Source organism: Egretta garzetta, unplaced genomic scaffold (assembly GCF_000687185.1).
Source record: "Egretta garzetta isolate BGI_Z169 unplaced genomic scaffold, ASM68718v1 scaffold9, whole genome shotgun sequence".
NCBI classification, from domain to species: Eukaryota; Metazoa; Chordata; class Aves; order Pelecaniformes; family Ardeidae; genus Egretta; species Egretta garzetta.
The window spans coordinates 1,536,076-1,549,075 of NW_009260763.1; the positions used below are offsets into that span (position 1 = coordinate 1,536,076).

The window sequence follows — 13,000 nt, forward strand, 5'->3', positions numbered from 1 at the left end:
GTGGGACACAAATGGGTTGTTTTTTTGGAAAAAGGGGGGGGGGGGGAGGTGCGAGGGAGGAAGGTGTTGGAGGCTCTTGGGAGGTTTGTCACTTAAGCATATGACTTAAGAGAGTGAATTTATCTTGGTTTGAAAGAGGGTGTCTGAGAACAAGTTTGGAACAAGGGTCTGCATGTAGCTGTGTGTTTTCTGTACAGAAAGTGGACAAGCAGGCCTCCTTGGTAAACTGAAACTAAATTGGTTTTGTAATACCTTCTGTGCAATAAGAATGGTGTGTGGAGCTGATTTTAAAACTGAACAAATTACTCTGCATTATCCAGGAGAGATCTTGTGATGATCAAGTTTCTAAATCTAGCAAGTTCTGGGATGAATAGCAGCATGTCTTCTGATGCCACAGTATTACTAAAAAATAATCGTATGCAGAGTCTCCTAAACGCCCTCAAAATAAATGCAAGGTGTTGTACTTAGTTAGCACGGTAGAAATTAGAATAAATGTTTTGAGTATTGATATGCTTCCATTTTGGCCAGGATGTACTCCAGAACTGAATTGCCTATTGTATGCCCTCTCATACAGGCATTTTGTTTTCCAAGTGTAATTAATTGTCCTAGGAGAGGTCCGGCCCCCAAAATCCTGATCGGATAGATTCCCTGGGCAGTGTGTTATGCAGTCTGTATCAGTAAGCTATGCTTTTCTTGTAAATACTTTAAGGCTTGTCTCTGAGATGTGGTGAGCAGAGGGAAGGTAACCGGCTGAAACCATGATACAGGTATGGAAGTGTAATGGCAGCTGTCCAGGTGCTCTTATGTTGTTGCCAGAGTTAATTAAATATCTCTGTTGTTTTTCTCCAGTTAAGTTCTTCAATTTGTAGTATTTGTGGAAAGTAAGTGAAAGAATTGTGTGCAGTGCTGATGAAGCATGAGGCAAAGCTCATTTGCAGCTGGGCTTTAATAAAGGTTGTCCCTTTGTCTTTCCTTTCACCCTCTAGTGAATCCTCATTCTTCCCTCTAGAAATCTTTTGTCTCCTGGCAGAAAAAGAAGTCTGGAATAGGTCATGGTTTCCTGTTTTCAGCAGTGGGTAGTTATGTTCAGCTCCTGGGTAAAATTCAAATCTTCTTCCTTTTTCATGTTTTTCGTATTGTCACTTTTGCATTCAGGATACCATGAAACACTGGGTTAGAAAATAGAAGACTGATGCTCTAATACGTTCTTGCCTCTTCGTGTTCCTTAGTGCAAGAAGTCTGGGAAAGCAACCAGGTCTCTTGCCTCACCTGCTCTTAACTCTTTGCACGCTACAGCATCTGAAGCGAGGTGCAGATTCTATTAAAGCATGTCATACACTGGCTATTCCCAGAGCTGTCTCTTAGTTAAGAAGTGACACCTTTCTACTTGCTTGGTGGAGATGAGTCTTTGCCCATTACTTCATATCAGGTGGATGATGAGGTTCTCCATTTCTCTTGTCTTTTAAACGGTGTTATCTTTTCTTTTTAAGTTCAGATTGGTAGAGCAATTGCCAAAAGCAAGCAGGAACTAAAGTGTAAGGGAGATAATAACGTAATAATTGCAACACAGCAGTGTGGTTTCAGCTTCAGGTAGCATTCTGTGAGGTCTGGAAAACGGGGCCATTCCTTTATATCCCAAGACACTCTACTTATTATAAAGCAATTGTTCTCGTGTTTTACAGAGTACGCTATATTGTAATAGAATTGTCTATTACAAGGACTTGCTGAAAAGTAAGAGGTAACTAACTGTCTTCTCTCGCTTTTCTTCAGTTCTGTCTCACTGCCTGTTTTTCTACAGCCAATCTATCCGAACTTTTTGCCACTCCTCCCAGTGCTCCTTGCCCTGTCTTGCCCTTGGCTTCTGTTGATGGCTGCGGTCACAAGGCTGACTCCCATCAGTCTGGCAGCATCAGCCTTGCCAGAGGTTTCCATGCATTAGGATGACTTCTCCTTCTGGTATTAACAGCCATAATGGAAGCAGCTAGGCTGGTTTCTCTTCTTTTCCACTTCTTTTTAGGCCTCTTAGCATCTTACTTGTGGTGTGCAGATCAAGTATTGTTAAATCAACTGGAAGCAAGAAGAGTCAGTGCCATGCACACTGTCTTTCTGTAGATCACAGTATGCGGTGTTTATTAGACATAGAGGGTCTGCTCCTAAAATGAGGTTCTCATTTATGATCTTAAGGACAACCAAGGAAATGAGAAAGAAGTGGAGGAAGACTAATGGCAGTGCTGTTCTGTAGTTTCCTCATTGCATCAGAGTTCCTCATTTTGTAGATAAGAAGGGTTTTCTAACTTACCTGTTAGTATGCCTGTAATTTATAGTATAGTTTTTTTTCCACTGTCCTTGGGTTACCATGAAGAAAAACAGTTCTCCAAAAGAAATTTGTCCTGTGGGTAAGTCTGTGGGCAACTGCATTGCTATTTGGGAGTTTGCCCAACTGTATTGCTATTTGGGAGTTTGCCCACAGATGACTGAAAGGTAGATGTTTTAGATGTCTGAGCTTCCCAAGGAACCCTGTGGTGTGATTTCCATCTGAACTGCAACTGGTCTAAGCATCTGGAAAATAATCCAGTTAGTATTGTAAAGCTGTGCAGTATCTGAAGTATTGATAGTTATGGAATAGCTACCTCTTATCTCTTGCTATAACTAGAGATTAGCCTTCAAATGGGGAAGCAAGGAGGTGTCACTGTAGTCTCTTCCTTCCCTTCTCTGTAGCAGGACCATCTTCTAATCCTAGATGTCTCTGGCTCATCAGGCTGAGAGTGCTTTTCTTATACAGACCCAGAACTTAATATAGCATGTTCTGGGCCCCAGAGTACTTGTAACTCTGTATCCCGTGAGTGACTGAAGGAGACTGTAAATAAAACCTTTGTCTCCCATATGGCTGCACAGATTACTCTAACTAGAACCATCCCTTTAAACTCTTTTATTTAGCTGTTTTCCAGTAACGTTGTTAGTATTCTGTCTGAAACGTGTGAGATTGACCTACATCAAATAGCAGAGGTACTTGGTTAGCATCATACAATCTGTATAAAATTAATTGGAGGCTTTTTAGTGCCTCATTTTAAACTAATAAAAACTATTAATTTTATCAGTATTTTGCCAAATTTGTGCATCTTTTGTTGGCAGTTGAATATTTGGTTATGTTACTGCTGCAGTCACTGTTCATCATAAGCAAAATCAGTTTGGGGGGGATTAGTGGGTTGGGCTTGGGCTCATGTGATTCTGTTTGCTTTGTTTTGGATTGTAGAACTGGACAATAGAACTTGCATGACATAATGAGTCTCTGCATGAGGTAATGTGATATAGTGGTATTTTTAAAAACTATTTTCTTTAACCTTCCTAGAAAGAATGAGTGTATTGTGTTTCTACTATCTGATGCAGCTATTCCAAGGGGAGAATAATACTTAACAAATGCAATGCTTAACATGCTGATGAAATATATTTTGTTCAGACCTTGTTGATTCCTTCTGTTTGCTTCACCCCCCCCCAGACAAACGTGTTGATGATTGGCCCTTGATGCAGTCTCCATTTCCAACACTGACTATAAGCACTATTTATCTCCTCACTGTCTGGCTGGGCCCCAAATGGATGAAGACAAGAGAGCCCTTCCAGTTACGTTTCCTGTTGGTTGTTTACAACTTTGGAATGGTTCTACTCAACTTCTTCATTTTCAAAGAGGTGTGTATGCCCTCTTGCAGGAGGGAATTCCTATTTAAGTTTGAGGGTGTCTACAGATGGCAAAATGAAAATAATCTTACATATTCATGATGTCTGTTGAGGGTGAATGTTTTGCACAGACCTTTTAAGCTGAGTTTGCCTTTGATGTAAGCATTTTCTGTAGCTAGGTATGTTCTGTTTGAGAATAAATGCACTAAATGAGTCTACAGAGAATTTGTGAAGTAGCTATTCCAAGTACTACTTAGCTTTATGTTAGTATAAATACTGGACAGATTAACTAAAAACTAGAGATTTAACACTTGTAACTGATTTTTTTTTTCCTTTTAATAATCTTAAAGGTTGTCAGAATGCATCTTGTTAGAAACTGAGCTGTTTGTTGGTGCCTTCAATGTATTTATCATTTTTAGAAATTTGGATGTCCATTGTCTGTAGTGAGGAAAAGTATCTTGTTTGTAAGTTACCTTTTACATAAGAATAAAAATGAAGTGAACTGTACCTTTAAATAAAAATGAAAGGAAACAGTCTTCTAGTATTTGGTTTCCAATGTTCCAAGTGTGGTAATTTTTAATAAATTTCAGTGTTGATGCATTTTTCCTTTGTTAGGCTTTCTGTACAGAGGAAATTACTGGTAACAATGCAGTGGATCAGCTCTTTAGCGGTAGCTAAGTGGGATTACTTTAACAGTTTGGTAATCATTATTCAGGGATAGCTGTCCAGAATATAGTTGATACTAAGGAGTAGTTTATGCTGCTGTGACTCTGCTCATGTGGATTGAGAGTCTTCTTCCTGGAAGACATTGGATCATAAATTTGGAAAATCTGTTTCCAGAAGTAAGCAAATGAACACAGCAGTTAAAATTACAGCACTGCAAAACTCCTTTTCTGGCTGGTCTGTTCTGTGCTTTTGACAGGAAAGCATGGCATATCTGATGATGATCTGCATATTGACCCTTCCCCAGAGCTTCTATAATGAAATCATTAATTGATTTCAGCCTTTTTTTAAGACATGGTTCAGTAAAATTTTAGCCATCACACCTCAGTCATCATTTTGTCTAAATTGTTTCCTTGCACTATTCAGCTACGTAGTAAAATACTACAGGTATAAAGGAATTTAATGCTGAAGTCCAAGGGTAGTTCTGGGAATGGATGAAATCAAATCATCTTGGCAGGTTAAAACTGAAACTCCTCAGAAATGAATTCTGCAGTGGTTTTGCCATGTCTGTCTCTTTCACTTATTCTTTTAAATTGCTTTGTTTCATCCATAAGCTGACTTATACCAGACTTGTGGTCAATTAATTTGCAAACCTGTGTTGTTTACAGGATCACACATGCATTTGCATGGCATTTCCAAATCACTGAATTAACATAAAAATGAATGGGACTGCAAATACGCGTTTGCTGCTGATAGGCTGAAAGCCCATAATTTTAGACGCAGGCAGAGGTTCTAGTTTCCTGCTATTTCAAATGGTAGGTTGTCATTCCATGGATGTTAAGGCTATGGATACAACACTTACAGAAAGTGTCTTTTTTCTTAGTCTTAAAGGAGTGATAGGAGGAAGGTGTTGAAGTTTCAATTGTTCCCTTTAGCCAGGCAACTTCTGCTTCAATCTACATGAGGTTTACAATACCAGTGTGCCACTGTTGTAATTTGCATGAGTAATGTAATTGTTATGGGTAAAATGATACACAGTCTGTGTTTGTGAATACCTGGAAACTTTACAGTCATTGCTGAGAACAGAATTTGAATGTGAAATGTCTCTAAACATTATTTAAAGAATCATCCTGATGGCAAGCTGTATTGTTTATCTGTGATAACTCACATTAAAATGGTAACTCCATAAAGCAATGCTAGGTTGTGTAGTCCAAGACTCCCATTGGTTGGACTCAAGTTCAGATTCAAATTAGGAGCAAATTTTGCTTAGAGCATGCAGAAGTCCCAGATGAGTATTTTGCCAGAAAATCTTGAATTTCTTATTCTACTTTGAGGCAGTCTGCTGGAGTCAATTTACTGCCTTTTGCCAAGTGCACCTTGGTTAAATTACCTAGTGGGTCACAGTAGAGATTGGTTAGTTTCTGTAACAGTGCGGACTAAACTGTTCCCTGCTCTTCTCTGATATTATCAAATGTGCTCGTGCCTGTGTGGGACCACACTGGAGAGTAGTGAAGTTACAGCAGTTTGTAAATAGACTTGGATGATGCAGAAGTAGTTCAACTTCTTTCTTAGGACCATTTCTGTGGACGGTTCTTTTACTTCCCTCCTTGACAGACATGTGCAGCAAGTAAGTCCGGAGTATGTTGGTTTTGTCTGGATAACACTTGGTCTCTGCATCTGTCTGCACTCCTAGTGCTGTGTGCAAGTTGAGATACCAAAGTAAACTCGAGTTCAGTCTAAATGAGATGGAAGTCAGGTTAGCGGTAAGAAAAGTCAGTGCCTACCCATGTTTATTTTGGAGATCTTTTTATCTCACCCTTCTTTACTTTTGCAGCTCACAATTTACAGATTACGTCTGCTCCACTGCTGTCTTTTTTGATCCTTAACGGGGTGGGATTACCTGACTTTAACCAATCTTGGATCATAACATTTATGAATGTCAAGGTTAGAAGTATTACTTGAACCTTGTACTTGAACCTTACTTGAACAGCTCTAGGCAGGTGTTCTTCTTTCCAATGGGAACTTGCTCAGATGTCAAGTTTATCTTCTCCTGTTCAGATTATTGCAAGGTGCTTTACTTGGAGCGGCCCTACAGGAGCACTTCATGTGCTTTAGGCTGTTTCTGTTGGCGCAAAATGGGTAACTTTTCTTCATCCAGTTTCTCTCAATATGTTTTATGGGTGCTCGGCATTGGCTGTTCAGGGTTTTTTTTTCTGGATTTTGATTGATATACTGTTTTAAGCATAGTAGATCCAAATGATCTAATCCCTGTCTACTGGAGAGAGTTTTCTCTAATCCATCATGGGAATAGTGTTTCTGTCATTTCTAGTGAAAGCAATTGGGTATTTTCTGTCTCTGAAGGTAGAGCTGTCAGAGGGAATAGTTATGTTTAAATAGCTTCAGGTCATACTGGAATTCTTACTAATTTGTACAGGGCTCTAGTTATCTGGGCAGATACATGAAGGGAAAAATGAGTACTTTCTTTTTAATTTACAAGAAAAAAATGGGTACTGTGTAGCAACAGATTTTTAGAACTAAATATTGGCTTTCTTCAATAATATTGCCAGGTCTGATAAGGATGTTTTAGATATTTCTGTTCAGGTAAGTTTGATGTAGCAAGAAATTTGCTGATAATTGTTATGAACATGTTTTATGTAACATCTTTCCCCTCATGTATGACTTTTTAATATTTTCAGCTGTTTTTGTCATCAAGAGCTCGAGGGTACAGCTATGTCTGCCAGACTGTGGATTATTCAGATAATGTTTATGAAGTTAGGGTGAGTATTTCTTTTTTGTATTTGTATATGAATGTGTGTAATGTATAGCACTACGTGAAGGTTTAAGTCTTGTCTGAAAACAGTGTTTTCAAAGTTCTGCTGTCAGTCATGACTGTATCCCGTCATGTTCTCACAGATTGCTTCAGGTTTGACTACGTTGCGCATAGCAGGTTTAATCAAAGTGCATGAGTATATCTGCGTTAACTTTCATCTGACTGCTACAGGTGAGGGTAGTCTTAAAGATACCATCCTTGGCTTCATCTGTGGTTGTACAATCCAGGATAAACTTTGTATACATACTTTGGTTCCTAGACCTTGCTGAAATTTATGATACCAGGTTAACCACAGTAAAGGTGTAGTGTTCTAGCTAGATCAAAGCAAGTAAGATTTGTCAGCATATACTGTGGTTGCACTTCACTCATACTGGTGAGGCAACTCTTTGTCTCCTTTACCCATGTTTGGCTTCATGAGGTCTTGCTGACTTCTGGCAAACGTATTATCAGTACATTGCATTGCAGAAGCTTAGATTTGAACTGTGTATTTTTTGGAAAGCATTCAAGTTAAAATCAAAGTGCACATGCTTGTTAATTTCTGTAACACTGTTGATTAGCTCATGTACTAAACCTCATCTTCCAGCAGAGCTGACACTTGAGACTCTCTCAGCTGTTGCAAGTTTCATCTACAGATTAGAACATGTTCCTGAAAATGTAATGAACGCGTGTTATAGTCTAAATACATTTAATATTTATAAAACATTTCAAAAAATGTCTGTCTACAACATGACTCTTCATGGGTAGTATTACTCAAAAGCTTATGTACATGGCAGGGGTGGTAGTGAGAAGGGTAGGTTTGAGTTTTACACCTTACAACGGCTGATATTGTAGAACAACTCTGTGTGTAGGTTTTTATTTGCCTTATAGTAGTCGCCTATCTTTCACCTTTGCCAATACTGTGCACTTGCTATTTCAGTCACTAGAATACTTCTGTTAATAGCTTTGTTTAAAACCAATATCTAGCCAAGTGTAACAAATGTGCAAAATAGAATGCCCTTGTACTCAGCTGAATGACATTGAGGACTGGTATTGGCGTATGTTGAAGGAATTTTTGTAATAGCTAAGTACAAAAGGTAATGACTTCTAGTATGCAAAAATTCTGTTTCATAGCCTCACTTTTAGGTGTCCTTGTTTGTGGGAGGCTGTGCAGGGGTCAGACCTGCTGAAAAGAATTATCTTCTGGTTTGGCCATTATGATAAACAAAAAATTATTATACAATTAAATAAATGCAAAATGACCTGCACAATGTATTTGTTGCATATGGTATATCCAGAAAAGAAAGGTTGCTCTAGCAATATCTACTCTTTGGATTTCTTGACTTTTAAAGTTTTTTTGCAAGCTTCTGGATTTCCATAAACTTTATTTCTAAAGTTTTAAGTTGTAACATGTTGAGTTTGCAACTGAGAGAGTTGAAGAAGCATGGAAAATTGAATTCTCTCAAGTTGTTGCAGCAACTGTATGGTATGTTATCAGTCAAAACCCTTATCGATCGTTATCTGGTAGTTCTTTTGAATGAATTCTCGATTTAGGTAAGTAAGTTGCAAGTAGAAAACTATACTTTCCACAAGCGTACTTTGTCTAAATAAAGACTCTAGGATACGTTTCTGGCCTGCTTTACAGTGTATCCTGCTCTGCATTTAGAAGGTATGTTGTTGGGTTTTGACACTGTAGGACAAAAAACAAAACTAAAACCTCCTCGAGATTCCTTTCACCATAATTTTTTTAATATAAACCTGAAAAAGCAATTTTAAAATGTAAGTAAATGTGGGCTCCTTTTTACAGTTTTGAGTTTAGAATTGATAAACCGTGTTATCACATCTCTCACACCCTTTTAATAGCTTTTGATACTAAATGTCTAGTATCTGTTGGCACTGAGTTTTCTCTGAAGAGGAATGCTGCACTGCAACAGTAGAATTAATTAAAAATGCAATAACTTTATTTGTAGGAGAATGAGTAAATGAGTCCTGTATTAGTCAGATAAAGGAGGCTGGGACTAACTCAAATGGAAACAGCATGAAGCCCAGAAAGCATTATGGGACATCCTCTGGAAAGCAACAGCTTCATATATGACTTTATTGTGAGGATTAGAAAGCTGGAACAAATACTGAGAAATGTGAAATTAACTGCATGTGGTGGTCTAAATGGAAATTTAGAAGCCCTGGTATGACCTCTGTTTCTATCTTTTGAGGAATGTGCCACTATGCTGTTGCCATGTAGTGGCCCCTTTTGACCAAAGCTCCTGCTCAAAATGAGGGGTCAAGAAACCATCCTTTGTTCTTTAAGGGAGTACAGAGAATTGGTGAATGGTTCAAAAAAAAAAATATTTGGCTATCCTGGGTGCCAGAGAATGTCTTTCCTCTCCAACCCACATCGTGTCTCAAGACAGTAAGCTAATGGTGATTTCAAGGGAACAGTGTAAGGGCATGTGGTGGCACTTCCCCTGTATAGGCTAGCAACACCAGTGATCTGCAGCTCACAGGCCAATTAAGTCCGACGTAGCCTCTTTGTTTTGCCAGTTTTTAAGGCGATATTCTTCCATGAATTTGTCTGTACACTTTCTTCAATTTTATCAAGCTTCTGGCTTTCACTGACAATTAATTCTGTAGTTAGTTTACAAATAGTGCAAAGAAGTTGGTCCTCCTGCCTACACCTGTTAACTCATCCAGGTTCCCTTGGCTGTTGTTCTACAAGAGGCAATGGACGACTGGAGCAAGCAGGGATGGAAATTAGATTCCACAGTTGCAGGGGAAGGACGTTAGATTCCACAGGTGCAGAAATAAACTCCTTTCTAAAGGACTTACCTTCTGGGTGTAGTAGATTACTGACTGCTGGCAGGAAGTTAGGTGGCTGAGGAGTGTGTTTTATAATTGGTTATATATATATATAAAAGGTTTATAGTAGAAAAAAAAGAAGAGGGGAGGAAATCCCCGAGAAGGGATTTTGAAGGAGCTGCATCTGCATCTTGGAAGAACTTTTTCTGGTTACAGCTTAGGAGTCAAAATAATAAATGCAAAGAGCCAAGTTGTTAAATCCATGCTTTGTACTACTCCTTTAGAAGCTGCAGCATTTGGAGTGAAGAGTTTTCTAATACTGTCTAACTTAAGGCATGTTAGTGTCTGTGAGTAGTCCCTTTCCCCTTCTGCTTATGTTTGTTTGTCTGTCCTTGCTTCCCAGGTCAAGGTTCATCTGGTTTAGTAGCATTGCTGGAGAGCTGAGAATTAGGAATCTGGAGCTGTGTGAATTGGTTAGCTCCTAGTTTTAAGTGTGCTGTTTGTAACCATAAAGCCAAGCTATGGTTGTCTTCTGTATTGTAATTGTAATCTGCATTGTTTGTATTTATGTCTAGAGCTTGAGTAGTTGTTTCTTATTAAATAAATACAATAATAATTTCCTTTAAACTTCTGTGAAAAGGGAACTTGACTTAACAAAATAGGCTTCATGGTCCCGTAAACTAAATTCTCTAACTGAAGCTGGGAAAAGTGTTCTCTTCGAAAGCTACTTTCATTTTTCATGTTACTGTTACCTTTTAAGAAGTAACTGTCCCTTCAAACCCCTAATAGATAACTGTTTCCAACCTGAAATGAGGAAAGAGGGCGCAGGAACAGAGTACCATGTTAAAACAGCCCTCTGTTCAAAAACCCTGCAGCAGGCAGAGGTCATGGGTCATGGACCTCCTGTTGACTCCTTTAATCCTAGGCTGTAATGTAATCTTTCTGTGCCATCTGGTGTTTTAACAGACTTAGATTGGCACATATGAAAATTGCCAGAAAAGGTATGGTGGTGACAAGTACTATTCATTTCACGAATATGCCTTTTTAATGCATATGTTCTTCTAAGCTAAGTCTTTGTTTTATGCTGTGTCCAAAGGAAGGCTACAGGCTAGGTCCTAACTTCTGATGCTTTGCAGAAAAATTTTATAGTAGCCACCTGCTCCTGACATAGCTTACATATCTGTGTATTGTTCTACTTTATTTCTGCCCTCTGTCACTGATTGCATGCATGGCCTCAGGCAAATGACTTAACATCTCTTTCATTTTTTTCTGCATCTATAAGCTAATGATCAAAACATCTGTGTAAGTCATTGGGAGCACTGAAATAGATCATCAGTACGTGAAACCTATCAGGTTTGAGAATAACTGGTAGTAAAATTGATGATAGGAAGAGAACAGAAGAGCTGTCAGGCAAAAAAACCTACAGGAACACAAAAAATCAGCAGATATAATCCTGCAAAGAAATGGAGGCTATCTTTGTTCTTAAGTGATGGGAAGCATTTTGATCAAAAGTTCAGCTGATTTTGATCCACGGACTGCAATTGGTTTCTGTGCAAGGCAGGTGGAATTCAAAAGAAGAAGAATGAGGTGTGTTAAATGACTTGTCTGGGAGCATATAGTGAACCTGTGGCATCTTGGGCATAAAGCATAATGGTTTTTGTTGGATTTTTCTCCAACTACATTTTGCTCTATATCATACAGTAAATTGGCTATTTGGCATATTATTCCACTGTTTCTTTAACAAAGTGCACATCAGCTTTACAAGAATTTTTATGATGGTTTTCTTCTAACTGACCTATTGAGTCTTTAAGAGTTTCTCAGAAGGAATGACCTCCAAAGAGCTTGAGTACTGTAGTGCTGGCTTGTCGTTTTATGGATACAGTCCAAAGCGTTTATTGTTAACTCATGAGATGAAAAGATGCTTATCTTAATGTATTTAAGAGATGCAGCTTTAGCAAAAAACATCTGTAAAAGATGCTGGACTGTTAGCATATGCTAATACATGGGTGTGAGACAAAGCCTGGATGTGGGTGTTTTTAAAAACCTGACCACCTGTCCCAGAGGCAGAACTCTACTGGATATTGAGCAACATGCATGTGTGTGTGTGTGTGTGTATATATATATATATGCTTCTTGCAGCTTGCCTATGTGTTTGGGAATTCCAAGATCTGTGGGAGTCACTTTTCTCTCATTAAGCCTCTCCAACTTTGACAGATATTAGTATCTTTTTATATAAAAACTGACAAAATCTGCCTCCTCTTCCTGAGACCTGAAGTAGGCTAAATAATGTCCAGAGAGTGAGAAGGGTGTTCTTTAATGGATGCGTAGAAGTCTGCAGTTTGGCAACAGTAAGTTGTGCAGTCCCTTTGGGAAACTGCAGAGTCTGCAATGCAGATCTGCGGCACTCTTCTGCTCTCATGCTGCTTTTTTGCTTCTGCTGTAAAATCTCTCCTGAAACGTTCACCAGTCCAATTATGGCTGTGAAAAACTTGTTCTGAGGAGAGATGTGTTCCTTTCCCACTAGTTTGGAGAGGTGGAGGAAAACACCATGCAGAGTGTAGCATTGCTCTGTACTGCTCCTTCTCCTGATTCCCCTTTCTCTTACCTGCCTAACAGTATGTGTGTATTTGGGAAGGGAAGCTACTGCTGTCTTAACTTTTCCTCTTCTGTCTCCCCTGGGGACTGAGGGGATGATGGGGTTATTTCATGCCATGTTAAGGTAAGAAAGTCTGATTTGCCATCAGATGAGTCCTGAAAGACCAGGTGAACTTCTTACAAATAGGTGTGTTGTGACACTGCCTGCTCTCCTTGCTGGTGATGCCATTTCCAACTCCTTTCTTTTTTTTTTTTTTATTTTTTTATTTTTTTTATTTTTTTCCATTCTCTGTGTGAGTCACCATCTGGGATATGTTCTGGTCCCACCCTTGCATAACGAGCTAGATGACTTACAATGCCAGGAACTAGACTTGTTGCTATGCTTTGGGATCTGGAAGGGGGAGTCACCACCACCACCATACCCCCATATCATAGTATTAGCAAATTGCTATGCAGAGCTTCTGGCAT

At 38.9% G+C, this 13,000-nt stretch overlaps 1 protein-coding gene across 1 annotated transcript in view; it reads left to right on the plus strand.

Annotated features, from left to right (window-relative positions):
• Positions 1 to 2,356: 2,356 nt before the first annotated feature.
• ELOVL4 (ELOVL fatty acid elongase 4) overlaps positions 2,357 to 13,000 on the plus strand; it is a 14,646-nt gene continuing 4,002 nt past the window's right edge. Inside the window, exons 1-3 of the mRNA XM_009646091.2 lie at positions 2,357 to 2,396; positions 3,497 to 3,684; positions 7,032 to 7,112. Coding sequence (XP_009644386.1) covers positions 2,357 to 2,396; positions 3,497 to 3,684; positions 7,032 to 7,112 — 309 coding nt within the window. The remainder of the gene's footprint in view (positions 2,397 to 3,496; positions 3,685 to 7,031; positions 7,113 to 13,000) is intronic.